The 13,707-nt window shown below is 44.9% G+C and overlaps 8 protein-coding genes across 8 annotated transcripts; 2 read left to right on the top strand and 6 right to left on the bottom strand. All coding sequences in view use genetic code 12, as the record gives it.

Annotated features, from left to right (window-relative positions):
* Positions 1–271: 271 nt before the first annotated feature.
* Positions 272–1,795, top strand: DAL7 (Dal7p; the record flags this gene model as incomplete). The annotated part of the gene is made up of 1 exon (XM_002616715.2): positions 272–1,795. The coding sequence occupies one exon, from the start codon at positions 272–274 to the stop codon at positions 1,793–1,795; it is 1,524 nt and encodes a 507-aa protein (XP_002616761.2).
* Positions 1,796–2,407: 612 nt separating this feature from the next.
* On the top strand, positions 2,408–4,630 carry FOB63_002247 (Fungal Zn(2)-Cys(6) binuclear cluster domain family protein; the record flags this gene model as incomplete). The annotated part of the gene is made up of 1 exon (XM_002616716.2): positions 2,408–4,630. One exon carries the CDS (start codon positions 2,408–2,410, stop codon positions 4,628–4,630), a length of 2,223 nt encoding a protein of 740 aa, XP_002616762.2.
* A 141-nt stretch (positions 4,631–4,771) lies between these two features.
* Positions 4,772–5,902, bottom strand: FDH1 (formate dehydrogenase (NAD+); the record flags this gene model as incomplete). The annotated part of the gene is made up of 1 exon (XM_002616717.1): positions 4,772–5,902. One exon carries the CDS (start codon positions 5,900–5,902, stop codon positions 4,772–4,774), a length of 1,131 nt encoding a protein of 376 aa, XP_002616763.1.
* Positions 5,903–6,621: 719 nt separating this feature from the next.
* On the bottom strand, positions 6,622–7,401 carry SDH2 (succinate dehydrogenase iron-sulfur protein subunit; the record flags this gene model as incomplete). Its single annotated transcript, XM_002616718.2, has 1 exon — positions 6,622–7,401. The coding sequence occupies one exon, from the start codon at positions 7,399–7,401 to the stop codon at positions 6,622–6,624; it is 780 nt and encodes a 259-aa protein (XP_002616764.1).
* Positions 7,402–8,139: 738 nt separating this feature from the next.
* On the bottom strand, positions 8,140–9,177 carry FOB63_002244 (aminocyclopropane-1-carboxylate deaminase; the record flags this gene model as incomplete). The annotated part of the gene is made up of 1 exon (XM_002616719.2): positions 8,140–9,177. The coding sequence occupies one exon, from the start codon at positions 9,175–9,177 to the stop codon at positions 8,140–8,142; it is 1,038 nt and encodes a 345-aa protein (XP_002616765.1).
* A 664-nt stretch (positions 9,178–9,841) lies between these two features.
* YHB1 (Yhb1p) lies at positions 9,842–10,993 on the bottom strand (the record flags this gene model as incomplete). The annotated part of the gene is made up of 1 exon (XM_002616720.2): positions 9,842–10,993. One exon carries the CDS (start codon positions 10,991–10,993, stop codon positions 9,842–9,844), a length of 1,152 nt encoding a protein of 383 aa, XP_002616766.1.
* A 742-nt stretch (positions 10,994–11,735) lies between these two features.
* Positions 11,736–12,872, bottom strand: FOB63_002242 (putative nitronate monooxygenase; the record flags this gene model as incomplete). Its single annotated transcript, XM_002616721.2, has 1 exon — positions 11,736–12,872. One exon carries the CDS (start codon positions 12,870–12,872, stop codon positions 11,736–11,738), a length of 1,137 nt encoding a protein of 378 aa, XP_002616767.2.
* Positions 12,873–13,291: 419 nt separating this feature from the next.
* On the bottom strand, positions 13,292–13,576 carry MRPL44 (mitochondrial 54S ribosomal protein mL53; the record flags this gene model as incomplete). The annotated part of the gene is made up of 1 exon (XM_002616722.2): positions 13,292–13,576. One exon carries the CDS (start codon positions 13,574–13,576, stop codon positions 13,292–13,294), a length of 285 nt encoding a protein of 94 aa, XP_002616768.1.
* Positions 13,577–13,707: the final 131 nt, after the last annotated feature.

Here is a 13,707-nt window from a genome sequence, read left to right as displayed (position 1 = left end):
GGTGAAGAAAATTGGACTGAACGTGGGAAATAACTATTAAGGCATTTTGCGATGATTCCACCCATTGGACGAAGTTTCCGATAAGCGCGTTAGGCAACTTCCGCATATGGATGCATACAGATGGTGTTATCGCAATCTCGCATGCCCAAGTTTGCACACAATTCATCCGATAGGCGACCTCTTGCCATGAAAAACAAGATTATTCAACTATAAAAGCCCGTCAAATTTTCTTGATCTGTTCCTCAACAAGAATTGGATTCCCAATTAATCTATGGACGAGAAAAAACTTCTGAACGTCGTGTCCTCTGTGGCTTCGATCAAAGAAGAGATCGGAGACCAAATTGATGGCGTGGTTGCCTTAGACTTATTCGAACATGGCCAAGAGATTTCCGAAGAAGAATATCAGGCTGAGGTTAAACGCATTCGCTTGAAACTTGATATGCGTCTTATGCCTATCATGTGTGTTACTTATCTCTTGCAGTTTTTGGACAAGTTGAGTTTAAATTATGCTTCGGCATATTCTTTTAGAGAGGATTTAGGTCTCTATGGCCAGAGATACTCTTGGGTGGCCGCTATATTCAACTTTGGCTATTTGTTCTGGGCTTATCCATCCAATTACATTATCCAAAAGGTCCCAATTGCAAAATGGACAGGATGTACCCTCATCATTTGGGCAGTTATCTTGATCGCTCACATAGGAGCAACCAACTACGGAGGAATATTGGTCCTTCGATTCATTCTAGGTATGTTTGAGGCTGGTATCTCTCCCACATGTATGATGATTTGTGGAATGTTCTATACCAGAGAAGAACAACCTTTCCGTATGTGTACGTTCTTGAGTTTCAATGGAATAGCTACTGTTGTGGGGGCTTTACTTGGATTTGGTTTGGGGCATGCTCACAGCACTGCTTTAGCCTCATGGAAATTGATTTTTTTGGTCATAGGACTTCTCAACTTCGTGTGGGCGATTTTCTTTTTACTTTTGACACCCGATTCCCCTGCAACAGCTAAGTTCTTGACCGAGCGTGAGAGGGCCATTTTGGTGAAGCATGTGTCCCAAAACAATCAAGGTGTCAAGGACCAAAGGTTTTTGTGGCCACAAGTAAGAGAAGCTGTCATGGATGTTTCTATCTACATTTTTGGCCTTATTGGGTTGGGCACTGGAATAATTAATGGAGGCGTCTCCAACTTCCAGTCGCTGTTGATCAAGGGCTTTGGGTTCACGGGTTTAGCTGCCACAGCTTTGCAAATGCCTACGGGTGCCATTGAGTTTATTGTGGTATTCACATGTGGAATTATTGCCATTACCGTCCCTAACACAAGATGTATCATATTTTGCGGTCTTTGTGTACCAGGATTGGCTGGACTTATAGGGATTCATTTGATAAAGGACAATCGTTGGGCCCTGGTTGGATGCACCTGGCTCCAGTACATTATCGGCGGGCCGGTTATTTTGTGCTGGATTTTCATGACTGCTAATATCGGAGGAAGTACCAAAAAAACAGTAACAAATGGATTTTGGTTTGTTTTATATGCGACAGGCAATATTATCGGCGCCAATATTTTTTATGCTCGCGAGGCTCCCAAGTACAAGAGTGCCATGACAGCTTTGATAACCTGCTACTCGACGATGATTGCTCTTGGAATAGCATACTATTTCCTTTTACGCTACAGAAATGCTAAAAGAGATAGAGAACAGGGTGAACTAACAGATGAACAGAAACAAGAGGCAATCGTTAACGGGTTCAAAGGTATGACTGACTTTGAGAATAAAGGCTTCCGTTACTCGCTTTGAATAATTTCCGCTAATACATTAGATTGAGACAAACGTTGATTCTGTAACTACTCAGCATTAGCTTGAAAAAGACTGTAACCATTCACAAATACCTCTATTAAGAAGAAAAAAGCAAATTTTGAAGTAGTATGTAGCTGTCATCATCCTCTGCTATCTGAGCCATATCAAAGATTAGTGCAGTCTATTGAGCAGCGCGCATGGATGCATCTACTTGAGCATCAAAATACAAACTCTCAAGTGCAAGTCTAGCTAAAGCTAAGACATCCAGTCAGCACGACAAAGCTCCAATTTGATAAAAAAAGTTCTGTTAACCACAGTGAATGGTAACCATTAGGTGTGGCCTTACATTCCCCGCGAAAAGCTTCTCATTACTCTGGCCCTTTCTTTAGACAATCGTTACGGAATCAACCATTTTATCCAATTCTATCCATTAAAAACAGACAAGAGTGCATTTGACAATTGCTCCCTTCAAAATTATACTTTGACATATACGTACTCATTGATCACCTGGAACCTTGTTGTATGGAATTGCCGAGAAACACAAAAGTCCTTTATCGATTAAACTAATTCACTTGACTATCACATTTATTCCTTTCATACAAATACAGCGTTATGCCTCGAGGGCGGACTAAAACAGTTTGTTCATTTTGCCGCCGTCGGCGGATTCGATGTGACATGGCGTCTCCGTGCGGGGCATGTGTTCGATATGGCAACGCGCACTGCGATATCCCGCCCCCAAAGCCGCCGGCGCCAGATGTCGCTCAGCTCCGCGCGCGCCTCGAACACTTGGAGCAGGCCCTCTTTAGTGCAGGCGACGACATGAGTTTCCACGAACAGGTGCGCACAACGCCGTACCGCAACCTGTTGGGTCTCCGTCATTTAGGCCTGTTCCGCTGGCTTGCTCTCGTCAGCATGGACACCAACATGTTTGAGTTGATGCAGCGCCTTTGGCCATGGACAAAAGAACGGATCAAACGAGAGCGTGAGGCTGAGCGCACTGAGCGTGAAGGCAGTCACGAGGCCGGTGATGGTAGAGGCGGTGGGCAAAGCGGAGACCACGAAAGCTACCGCGAAGGCTTTCACGAATCTCGCATGCCGCTAACTGTGGTGGGACATTCAGCAGGAGATTTATCCGCTCTTGCTCCCCAAGTTAGAGCCCATCTCCCTGACAAGGAGGTCTTATGGATGTTGGTGGACCGGTATTTTGCTGCAGTGGCACCTCATGTGCCTGTTCTTGACGAGCACACATTACGCCGGCAAGTTTCAAATCTTACAGGTGCCCGCGTGCTAACAAAGGAACCTGTCCATGTGGGAACCATTGACCTACCAGACGTCTCTGTCTGGGGCGTGTTGCTTGTGGTACTTCGGCTCGCACATCTATCGTTGTACACTGTTTCTGGCGCGCTCAAGACACAATGTGTCTACTCACTGGCTGAGGACTTGCAATACATGGCCGGAGCTAAAATTGGTCCCCGAGCTGTCGAAGTCGCCTACCAATGTTTGGCTTACCATGATCTAGCGGCGGAGACGGGTGTCGATGTAGTGCAGCTAGCTGCGCTTTTGAGAGTGCATGCCATGGTGGATCCTGATGTGGGGTCTCCCGACGTGCGGAACCATACGTTTTCTGCCATTCTTTCGCTGTTAGCACTTTGCCGTTGGCTCAATCGCGATCCAGGCAAGGTATTTGGTGATAGCTTGGGTGCGCGAACTTGTCAACTTTTCCGAAAGATTTGGTTCGTGGTGTTGGACATGGATTATACTTTTGCATCTTTTACAGGGAACATACCCATGATTTCACGACTAGCGCATGACGTGGTACTGCCGGAGTTTTCGCCCGAAGCACTGAACCTTGCGAACGCTCGCATGGATGCTGCAGTTTGCCGTGCGTTGAACGAACAAGTGGATGTTCGTACTCTCTTGGACGACACACTAGCGCTCTCGGGCAGTGTAGCACGACGTGTCAAAGTGGCGGCAGTCGAAGATGTTCTGGCGCGGTTGCGGGCGGTCAGTGTTGAGCTTATGGCACAGGATGCCAAATACCGCGCAGAAGGTACGCCAAATAGTGTTGATGCTTTCTCACATTCAATTCGCTTCCATCGCTTGCTTCAGCTCCTGTATGTTTCCATAGCTGTGTCGACTCACCTATACTACCATTATGTCCGACGGCGTGATTTTGCGAGGGCCCAGCGTGAGTGGCTTACTGTTGTGACGATAATATGTGATCAGTTGCTACCGCATGTCCCGCTGTTGGTTGACGAAACCGCCGATGCTTTTAAGGGAGCAGGAGATCTTTTCACAGGTATGCATTTTTCTCACAATGCATCCTATGGTTTTTTGGTTGTATTTGCGCATTACCTTGATTACCGAGCGCACTGGTCCCGCGTTCAAAATGACCCACTCCACATGCTGCGGCTCGCCCTGGCGCTGGAATATGCGCGCCTGTTTGCTGCCCTCGAGCGCGCGTGCACCAGTGTTCACACTCTTCTTACGTTGTTAACCAGAGCTAACAATGCGATGCTGATGCGATATCGGTTTCACAAAAAGGTTCGTGCTATGACGGCAAAGATGATGGCCGTGTGTGAACCTTCTTTTTACGCCAGCTGCTCTGTTCTTTCGGTGCATGCTGCTACTGTAGAGGAGCATACCGAGCTATCAGAACTGGTTGAGCGTGCGTCGCGCGCTATGGGCTCCGTTCTTTTGGAGCTGCCCTCTCCTGTTCCTGCGCCAGGACCTACGGTACCAGACGCTCCACCAGACGCACTATTGGATCTCGATTATAGTCCATTTGACACTAACTTTAACTGGATTCTGCTCGAACAACTCTTCAGCGCTTAATGAATCTACCGTATTCAGCGGGGACTCCCAGTGATTATGAGAAACAAAAACTTATATTTGAAGATTCTACAAAGAGTTCCCCTTTGGCAAACCTTGCTAGAACCAGTCATCAGCATGTAGCTGTTTATTCAAAACATTTCGCTACTTACGCTGGCCATAGGCTTTGGTGGCGTATTCGCCATCAACAACAATCACATCCTGTGGCCGATAATCAAAGGACTTTTCAAAGTACGATTTCAAAATTGCTTGTGTACCAGCAGCATATCTCTCTTGGGCGTCCAATGATGTTCCACTAACGTGGGGGGTCATAGCATTTCCACCGCCATACTTGTTGCGGAAAGTTCTCCAAGGATGATGGTCTGGGGCTGGCTGTGGATACCATACGTCTCCACCGTATCCACGGAGCTTGCCCGATTCGACAGCATCAGCTACATCCTTTTCAACACAAATGGCACCACGGGCTGTGTTCACCAACCAAGCGCCATCCTTCATGTGACTAATGGTTTCCTTATTGAACAAACCTTTGCTTCCCTCGTGTAAAGGACAATTGATAGTCACAACATCGGAACGGGATAACATATCCTCTAACTTTTCCACGCGTTCAACAATGTCGTCGTGACCATTGAAAAGTTTAGAGGCAGCGTTCAACTTGTCCACGGCTTCCTTGGGCAAATCCTGGTAGTCAAAGTACAAGAGCTTCTTCGGATTGAATGCCACAAGGCGCTCCAAGATACGGTAACCAATCCTGCCAGCGCCAACTGTGGCGATAACCTTGTCCTCCAAGTCATATTCATCCTTGGCAATGGCTGCAATATCCCATCCTCCAGACATGGCCTGCTCATGTCCTGGGACAAAGTTTCTAACCAAGTTTAACATTGTCATTACTGCGTGTTCAGCAACAGAAACAACGTTGGATCCAGTAACCTCTGCAACAGTGATCTTTCTTTCATTGGCAGCATTCAAGTCAACATGGTCCGATCCGACTCCTGCGGTGATGCAGAGCTTCAACTTGGGTGCCTCTGCAATTCTCTCACGAGTGAGGTACGCGGGGAAAAATGGCGTGGTAATGACAATCTCAGCGTCTGCCAAATGATAGTCAAACTCAGAGTCTCCAATTGGATCCTTTTCAGAGATGCTCACCAATTCGTAACCGTGAGACTCCACGAAACCTCTGATACCCAATTCGTTCTCGAGGCATCCGTAAAGCTTAGGCTCATCTTTGGCATGGTGCTTGCCTTCGTACAAAACGAGTAACACTTTTGGTTTAGACATTGTTTGAATTTTTTTTCGACTTGAGAAGATATGATGGTCAGGATTGAACTTGTAAGACCTAATGATGAGATACAAGAGGAATACTCAAGTCTTTAAATACCTTTCGTCTCAAAGTTTCCGAGACATTTCATCCGTATTGGATTGCGGGGTTAATAGCTTTGGACTCCTCCTTCAAAGTTACATGCAAAACTTGAACGTTAGTTAAATGGCTCGGAGCGCGATTTTCCATACTTTCGACCACTGGAGTAGCTGTTACCCCAGGTTTCGCATTATGTGGAGTGCATCTGAAAGATACACATGACCTTTATGTCCGATCGGAATTACCCATATTGTGTCATTCCAGACACTACTAACAATGATGTTTACAACACTTAGCTCACAACCCTCTACTTCATTTCCTTCCAATATAGTATGATGTGATTTCGTTATTGCCTATTATCCAATGACTAAGTTCTTACGTCTTCGAAGCGCAGTTAAAGCTAGAATACCACTTTCAATTGACTATCAGTAAAGTAGTGATACTTAGAGTACTCTCTTTTAGAAACTCATTAAATAATCGAGTCATTCATCCATAGATGTGTAGTAATTACGTTTGAAGTGGACAAAACTCGAATGGGATGAGAGTTGAATTAAGTTCTAGTACTGCATTTTGAATTTCTGAGTTGCTACATTCAGCTACGCGATGTATACCAGTGTATCGTTGATAAATATTATGCAAGCTAGTCAAAGGCCAATTGCTTCTTGATCTCCGCAATGGCACGACCAGGGTTCAACCCCTTAGGACATGTTCTAGAACAATTCATGATGGTGTGACATCTGTACAAAGACATGGAGTTTTGCAACATTTCCTTTCTGAACTTAGACGCCTGGTCTCTTGAGTCAATCAACCATCTGTAAGCTTGCATTAACACAGCTGGGCCCAAGTACTGTTGCTGGTTCCACCAATACGAAGGACAAGAAGTAGAACAACATGCACACAAAATACATTCGTACAAGCCGTCCAATTTGGCTCTGTCTTCAATGCTTTGTAAGTTTTCTCTGCCATCAGCAGGATGGTCATCTCTTTGCAAGTATGGTTGGATAGACTTGTACTGTTTGTAGAAATGGGTCAAGTCTGGCACCAAGTCTCTGACAATGTACATGTGAGGCAATGGGTAAATCTTGGTGTCTTTGGAGGTGTTGGCATCGATTTTGCACAAACAAGCCAAAGTGTTCACACCACCAATGTTCATGGCACAAGAACCGCAAATACCTTCTCTACACGATCTTCTGAAGGTTAACGTCGAATCCTGTTCGTTCTTAATCTTCAAAAGCGCGTCCAAAACCATAGGACCACAGGCATTTAAGTCAATCTCGTACGTCTGCATCTTTGGTGCCACTTCTGGCGTGTCAGGATTCCATCTGTAAATTTGAAATTTCTTAATTTTTGGAGAAGCGGCAGTAGCCAAAGTTCTCATGGGGGACATGCGACCCATAGGGCGAATCATTTGCTTGAGCATGGTTAGTGGTAGAATCTGTCGAGAACTCAAGGAAAAAAAAACTCGGTCACGGCGGATGAGAGGGAGTGCAAGGTCAAATATATAAAAGAAAAAAGCTCATGCCCGGGAGTTGGAATACACCCTTATGTGCAGAACTTACAAATGAGAATTTCTGGCACCATGATTGGCTGACCCCGGATTTTGCATCCGTACATCATTTTGCGACGGAGAAGTTAACCACTTCTGAAGACTGTCTATGTACTACAAAAAAATTTTCCGTTGACTGATTTTAAAAAAAACATGCCCATTAAGATAGTATATCGATGAATTTGCGTCTGTAAAACATATAATGTTCCACTATTGCCTAGTTCCTGTTAGTATCCGACAATATGCCGGAATGAATATTTGCTAGGCAGTTATAGGCCAATTGTTTTGGCGCGGAGCCGGGAAGTAGGACCTCACGTGAGACCCGGACAATTCGGAACGGCTAATCGAATAGAGGAGAATTACATAGTTGCCGTATGGTTCAATCGATTTTCCTATGTAACAGGAGGTAAATAGTTTCCGCAATGAAAAGAAGCACGTAGATTGAACATAAGCTTGCCACATTCTATTAAATCACAAATCAAATATGACTACTTTAGGGCAATGGCCAAAGCATATGATGTGTTAGTATCTAAGTATTGATCTTCTACATGTCTTGACTATTCAGGTTTGAATTCCGCGCAATTTGTATTTTCCAGCATTTTGCACCCAAAATTAAGAAAAGTACGATGAATAAGCTGATAAAGCGGGAGCTCCACCCAAGTGCACATACAAAACATTAGACCCCTTTTCAAAAGCGCCTTCTCTCACCAATTGTATCAAACCTTGCATTGACTTACCTTCGTAAACGGGATCAGTCAAAACACCCTCCGTTTCGCCAGTCAATTTAATTGCTTCCAAAGTACCTTCGTTGGGGATTCCATAGCATGGGTGCGCAAATCTTTCATCTAAGATAATGTCCTCCTCGGTCAATTCTTTCTTTAAGCCAATTAAGGACGCTGTGTTTTGAGCAATTCTCAACAGCTGTTTTCTAGTCTTATCTGGAGTAAACGAAGCGTCAATAGCAATAACATCTTTCTCGCGTCCATACTGCGCGAAACCAACAAGAATACCAGCATATGAAGATCCCGTAACGCAACAAACGACAATCTTATCAAACTTGATCCCCATTTCTTTTTCTTGTGCCACAACCTCGTCAGCAAAATTGACAAATCCTAAACCGCCATATGGATGTTCGGAACATCCAGCTGGTATGGCATATGGTTTTTTGCCCTTTTGTTTCAACTCTTCTAAGGTGTCTGTGTAAGACTTTCTGATGCCGATGTCAAAGCCGTCAGGCACCAATCTCACGTCTGCTCCCATGATCCGAGACAATTCAATGTTTCCAACCTTGTCGTAGTTACCGCATTCTTTTTCTGGTACTGGGACCCAATTCTCTTGCACCAAAACACAATCCAACCCCAAATGGGCAGCTGTGGCAGCGACCATTCTAGTTTGATTTGACTGAATGCCTCCAATGGAGACCAAAGTGTCATACTCGCCCTCCAAGATTTCAGGCACAATGTATTCAAGTTTCCTTAACTTGTTCCCTCCAAAAGCCAAACCTGAGTTGCAGTCTTCTCTTTTGGCATAAATGTTGACATTTCCACCAAGAGCCTTCGAAAGGTTTTGGAACGCAGAGATATGGGAGCGACCGAAAGTCAAGGGATACCTTTTAAACTGAGAAATGAGAGATTTGAAAGGAGTGGTCATTTTGAATTCTGAGTCCAAGAGAACTACGGAATTCTATTGGGAATATATAGGAAAGATAAGTTGTTTGTCGGCTTTCAATAGCCGATCACCGGAACGTCATTTCGCGATAAGCCCCCAGTATGATACACATGGAGCCAAACTATCCGTAGAAAAAACCAATGAATATGCACGGTCTTTCCCAATATAATTTACAGTGATTAAAAAGCTTCTCTTGTGTTCGTCTGTCTGTTTTACTAAGTTCAACTTTGCGAGTGGAAGCTGTTAGGCACAAAAAAAGTGGAGCCGGCTATTAAACCCCGGTGTGATTCCAAGCATTGATACCTCCTGTATGGAAGGTTTGATATCACACGTTAACAGGAAATGAAGCCATTTCTCGAGAAAAAAAACTCCATTACAACAGAAAGCTCTTCAACTCACATTCATGAGAATTACGTGTGAAAACAATTTTAGCGGAGAAAATATCACTCAAATGTTTTTTTGGTAGCGATAACTGCCTAAATGTAAGTAGAAGATACTTGGCGCACTAATACAGAAGTCTGTTAACGTTTAGAGACAGTCTAGTACTTTTGACATTCAAACTGCAAAAAAGATCTCCTACTCGCCATACATTTGTTTGAAAGCATGATCTTCATCAAAACATAAATATGTAAACAACTTTTTCGTATTACTCGATCTGGGGATAATAGTTATCAACGAGAGCTTCAACACCAGAGGCACTCAACTGGCTAGAGACAAAGTCCATATAGGACACAGGACCCAACATGTACACATCCTTGTCTTTCAAATCGATAGAATCGAAGTCTTTCGCCGTCATGCGGTTCACATCGGAGAAGAATTCATGCAAGTGGAATTTAGGGTATTGCGTTTTCAAGTCATTGAACCATTGGGTGAATGGCCTCTCCTTTTCAGTCTTGTTTGAATAGTACACTGAAACCAGCTTTCCATCTTTCAATGCGCTTTCAATAATAGACACAAATGGTGTAATTGCCACACCAGCGCAAAAAATGAGAACATCCTTTTTGGACTCAGGCTTGTAGACAAAGTGTCCATTTGGAGGAGACACCTTGACAATGTCGCCTTCTTTCAAAGAGTGGACGTACGTAGAGCAAGCACCACCATCGACCTTCTTCACGCTGATTCGGTATTCGTTACCTACTGGAGTCTGCGAGATTGTGTAGTTTCTAGTCTTTTCGAATTCGTATCCTGGTACTTTGAAAAGGAAACCAAGTGGTTGGCCTGGAAGTGGTTGGGCAATCTTGGTTCCATCCACGGGAGCCAAGTATAAAGACTTTATGTGTTCTGTTTCTGGAACAATTCTAGTCACTTTAAAGTCCTTGTATCCTTGCCATTGTTGTTGTTGATACTTCGCAAATTCAGCGTTGATCAAGATTTGCGCCAAGTTACCATAAGCAGCGGTCCATGCTTCTATGAACGGAGGAGTAGCAATTTCCTCTCCTAAGAAGCTCTTCATGGTTGTGATAAGAGAGTTTCCAACAATAGGGTAGTGTTCAGCCTTGACCTGAAGACTGACATGCTTGTCAATGATATTGGCAACAAACGGAGAAAGCGGAGTGATGTCATCAATGTTCTTTGCATAAGCGAGCAAAGCAAAAGCCAACAACTTTGGTTGTCTGAGGTCAGCCTGGTTTTTCTCGTTGAAGAAGACCTTGACTTCGGGATAGTGCGAAAGCATGTAGTCATAGAAAGCTTTTGTAAGCTTGTCACCGGCCAGTTCAAGTAAAGGTACGGCAGCCTTAATATAAGACTTTTGTTCGTCTTTGAGCTCAACGATTGGATAAATTTGTGGGGCAGCCATGTCGAAAAGATTGATGAGATGGGCGAGCAACTAAATGAGACAAATTGGTCGACCAAAGAACAGTGGGTTCACTGAAAGGGAAAGAGCCGTAATTTATAATGAGCCTTAGGTGCCTTCTTGTCTTCTCCCGTTATTTGCCGCATCGTTTCAAATAAGAAGTATAGTAACCGTTAAGTTGTATGCAGCTTTTGGATGAAATCAGGCCATGCAAGGAATTATAAAGTACATGTGGGTGCATACATGATGCAGCTCCATACTCTTCCAAACAGGATTTCTGGAACAAGACGTAGAATCGAAGCAGGAATATCTAACAAGAGTAAAAGTATAGGGTATAAACGGTATAAACGGTCCCCTTCAAAACGTCAACACAACATCAAGAAAGCGTTTGATTCAGTTGACAAAGGGTATTGAGCAAGATGCATATTCGTCGCTTCGAGGTTGGAATTTTAGCGCCTAAGCATTGCATTACAATAAACAGAGTCATACAAAACAACGAACAACTACGACCCCATGACTAAGCAAATTGAATAGATATCGCGTGAGGAAGACTTCATCCGGGAAATGCCTTATTCATTTCCCCGTAATCTGCCCACAAACAATAAACAAGAAAATTTAAAACCTTAATGACGGAGCCAGCTCCGAAGGGACATACCATCCATAATGCACTGTCTCCCAAATTGAACCTCTTCGATGGTGCATCACGCTTCCGGATAAGAAAGGTGCGCTGACAAATCGTGCACACTTATTGGCCAGTACTAAATGCGAGCGCCTTTCCTATACGCTCCACAATTTCTTTTGCACCTAACCCAACCTCCACCAAATGGTAGTTTTGTCCTGCCAAGTAGAAGCCATTCTCAGGGGGACCTGCTGCTAGTTTACGGTATGCAGACGTGGCATAGCCAAACAGAGGGAAAGGTTGTGGGTGCTCGTCGCGCGCTCGTTGTATATCCTTGATGAATGGAGTCGCAAGTGCTCTAGCGGACCGGCCGGAAACGTTGCATGTCATAACTGTAGGAACGCCGCGCCTTTCTGTAATACAGTCACCAATAAAGGGAGGCGCGCTTGTTTCAGCGACAGGTAGAAACACTGTGCCCATCTGCACCGCCGCCGCACCATGGGCCAAGTACCACGTTGCAGTGGCACTATCTACAATACCGCCAGCAGGGATCACGTAGACGTCAGAGGGGTCCCTTGCAGGTTTTTTGTTTACTGCAACAAATTCGCTGCTATTCGACTGGCTGTTTTCCGCAGACGCATTTTGGAGTCCTTTTTTAAGGGCAACGACATGGAGAAAAAGGGCGTGGGTCGAGAGACATTCATCCTCAGCATCCAGAGTGAGAAAGTTCCCTCTGTGGCCTCCAGCTTCGAAGCCCTGACAAACGAGTGCGTCTACGCCAGCATCAATCAAATATTGTGCTTCTTTCACAGACGTAGCAGTGGCCAAAACCATAATCCCGCCCTCTTGAAGAGCGGCGATTGTAGATGGTGCAGGCGCTCCAAAGTGGAACAGCACAACTTGTGCGCGCGCGCTCACTAATCGGCGCACAAGCAGGTTAAGCTCCTGCGGACATTTTTCCTCAAATTCGCGGAAAGATACAACTGCGCGGGCCGTCCAATCGTGAGATTCGGTGGAGTCGACAGCAAAAATGCGGCGCCAGTTTTCTCTGGCAGCATCAGAAACAGGCTGCTGCTCCGCTGGATCAAAGCAAAAAAAATTCAAGTTTACAGGTGCAGCGGGCGCATGATGGCGGAATTCCTCGATTTGTGAAAACACCGGTTCCACACTTTTGGTCAAATCAATCGTTGAAAGTGGTAAAGAGCCGAGTGCACCAGCTCGAGCCACTTCAGATGCGACTGCGACATTCGAAATACCGGCCATGGGTGCCTGTATAAGGGGAAACCTCAATCCTAAACGGGTTGCAAACGTAGACATGGTTCTCTAAGCAAGAAATACGGGCAAAATATGTGGCAGTGCTTAGAAGTAGCCGAGTACTGTACCTAGTAGACAACTAATGTGAAGTTTGCCTGACCGGTGACGTCGACAGAAAAATACGCATGAGAAGTACCTGAGAGGAAGTACTGCTTTTATAGCCCAGTCAAGAGCAAATGCGCGATCCGTAGGTCCGGCTACAAATATCACATATGTACAAGATTAAGTATATACCAGGAGATGATGGGTCTGTCCCAGCATCATTCTAACATCACCTTCCATGTTCTAAACAGCAATAACGAATCGGCTTTTCCATATTGCCAAGCCGTAGTCGACGAAATAATCTTTGAAACTGTACGCTTCTTCGTTTAGTCCGAAATTGCTTGTTTGAGGGCCAACTGCCGTGAGTGCCCATCAAAATGAGCGCTGAGATCCTGGAAGCTCATTTTCTCTGGGTCTGCAGTCATGACATGTTTATCTTTGAATGTTACCGTGACACTTGGCTTTTCATTGTTGGTCAACACCTTGAAGTCCACAGCGCACCCACTGCGCTGTTGAGAAGGAATCCGAGCAAGGAATAGGCGAACCGGTTTTGCACTTGCCGCAAATGGGTCGAACTTAACGGCCACCTTGGTGAAGTACTTGGTGATCATTGATCAAGGTTGTTCTTTTTTTTTCTTGCACTTCGCAGTTACAAGTTAGCCTTGATCCACAAAACACCCGTACACCCTCGTCTATTGGTATACTGAACATATGGGTCCATCCACATTCATTCCTATTCTTG

Source organism: Clavispora lusitaniae (genome assembly GCF_014636115.1).
Source record: "Clavispora lusitaniae strain FDAARGOS_655 chromosome Unknown tig00000078_pilon, whole genome shotgun sequence".
Lineage (NCBI taxonomy): Eukaryota > Fungi > Ascomycota > Pichiomycetes > Serinales > Metschnikowiaceae > Clavispora > Clavispora lusitaniae.
This window is presented reverse-complemented; position numbering and strand designations above follow the sequence as displayed.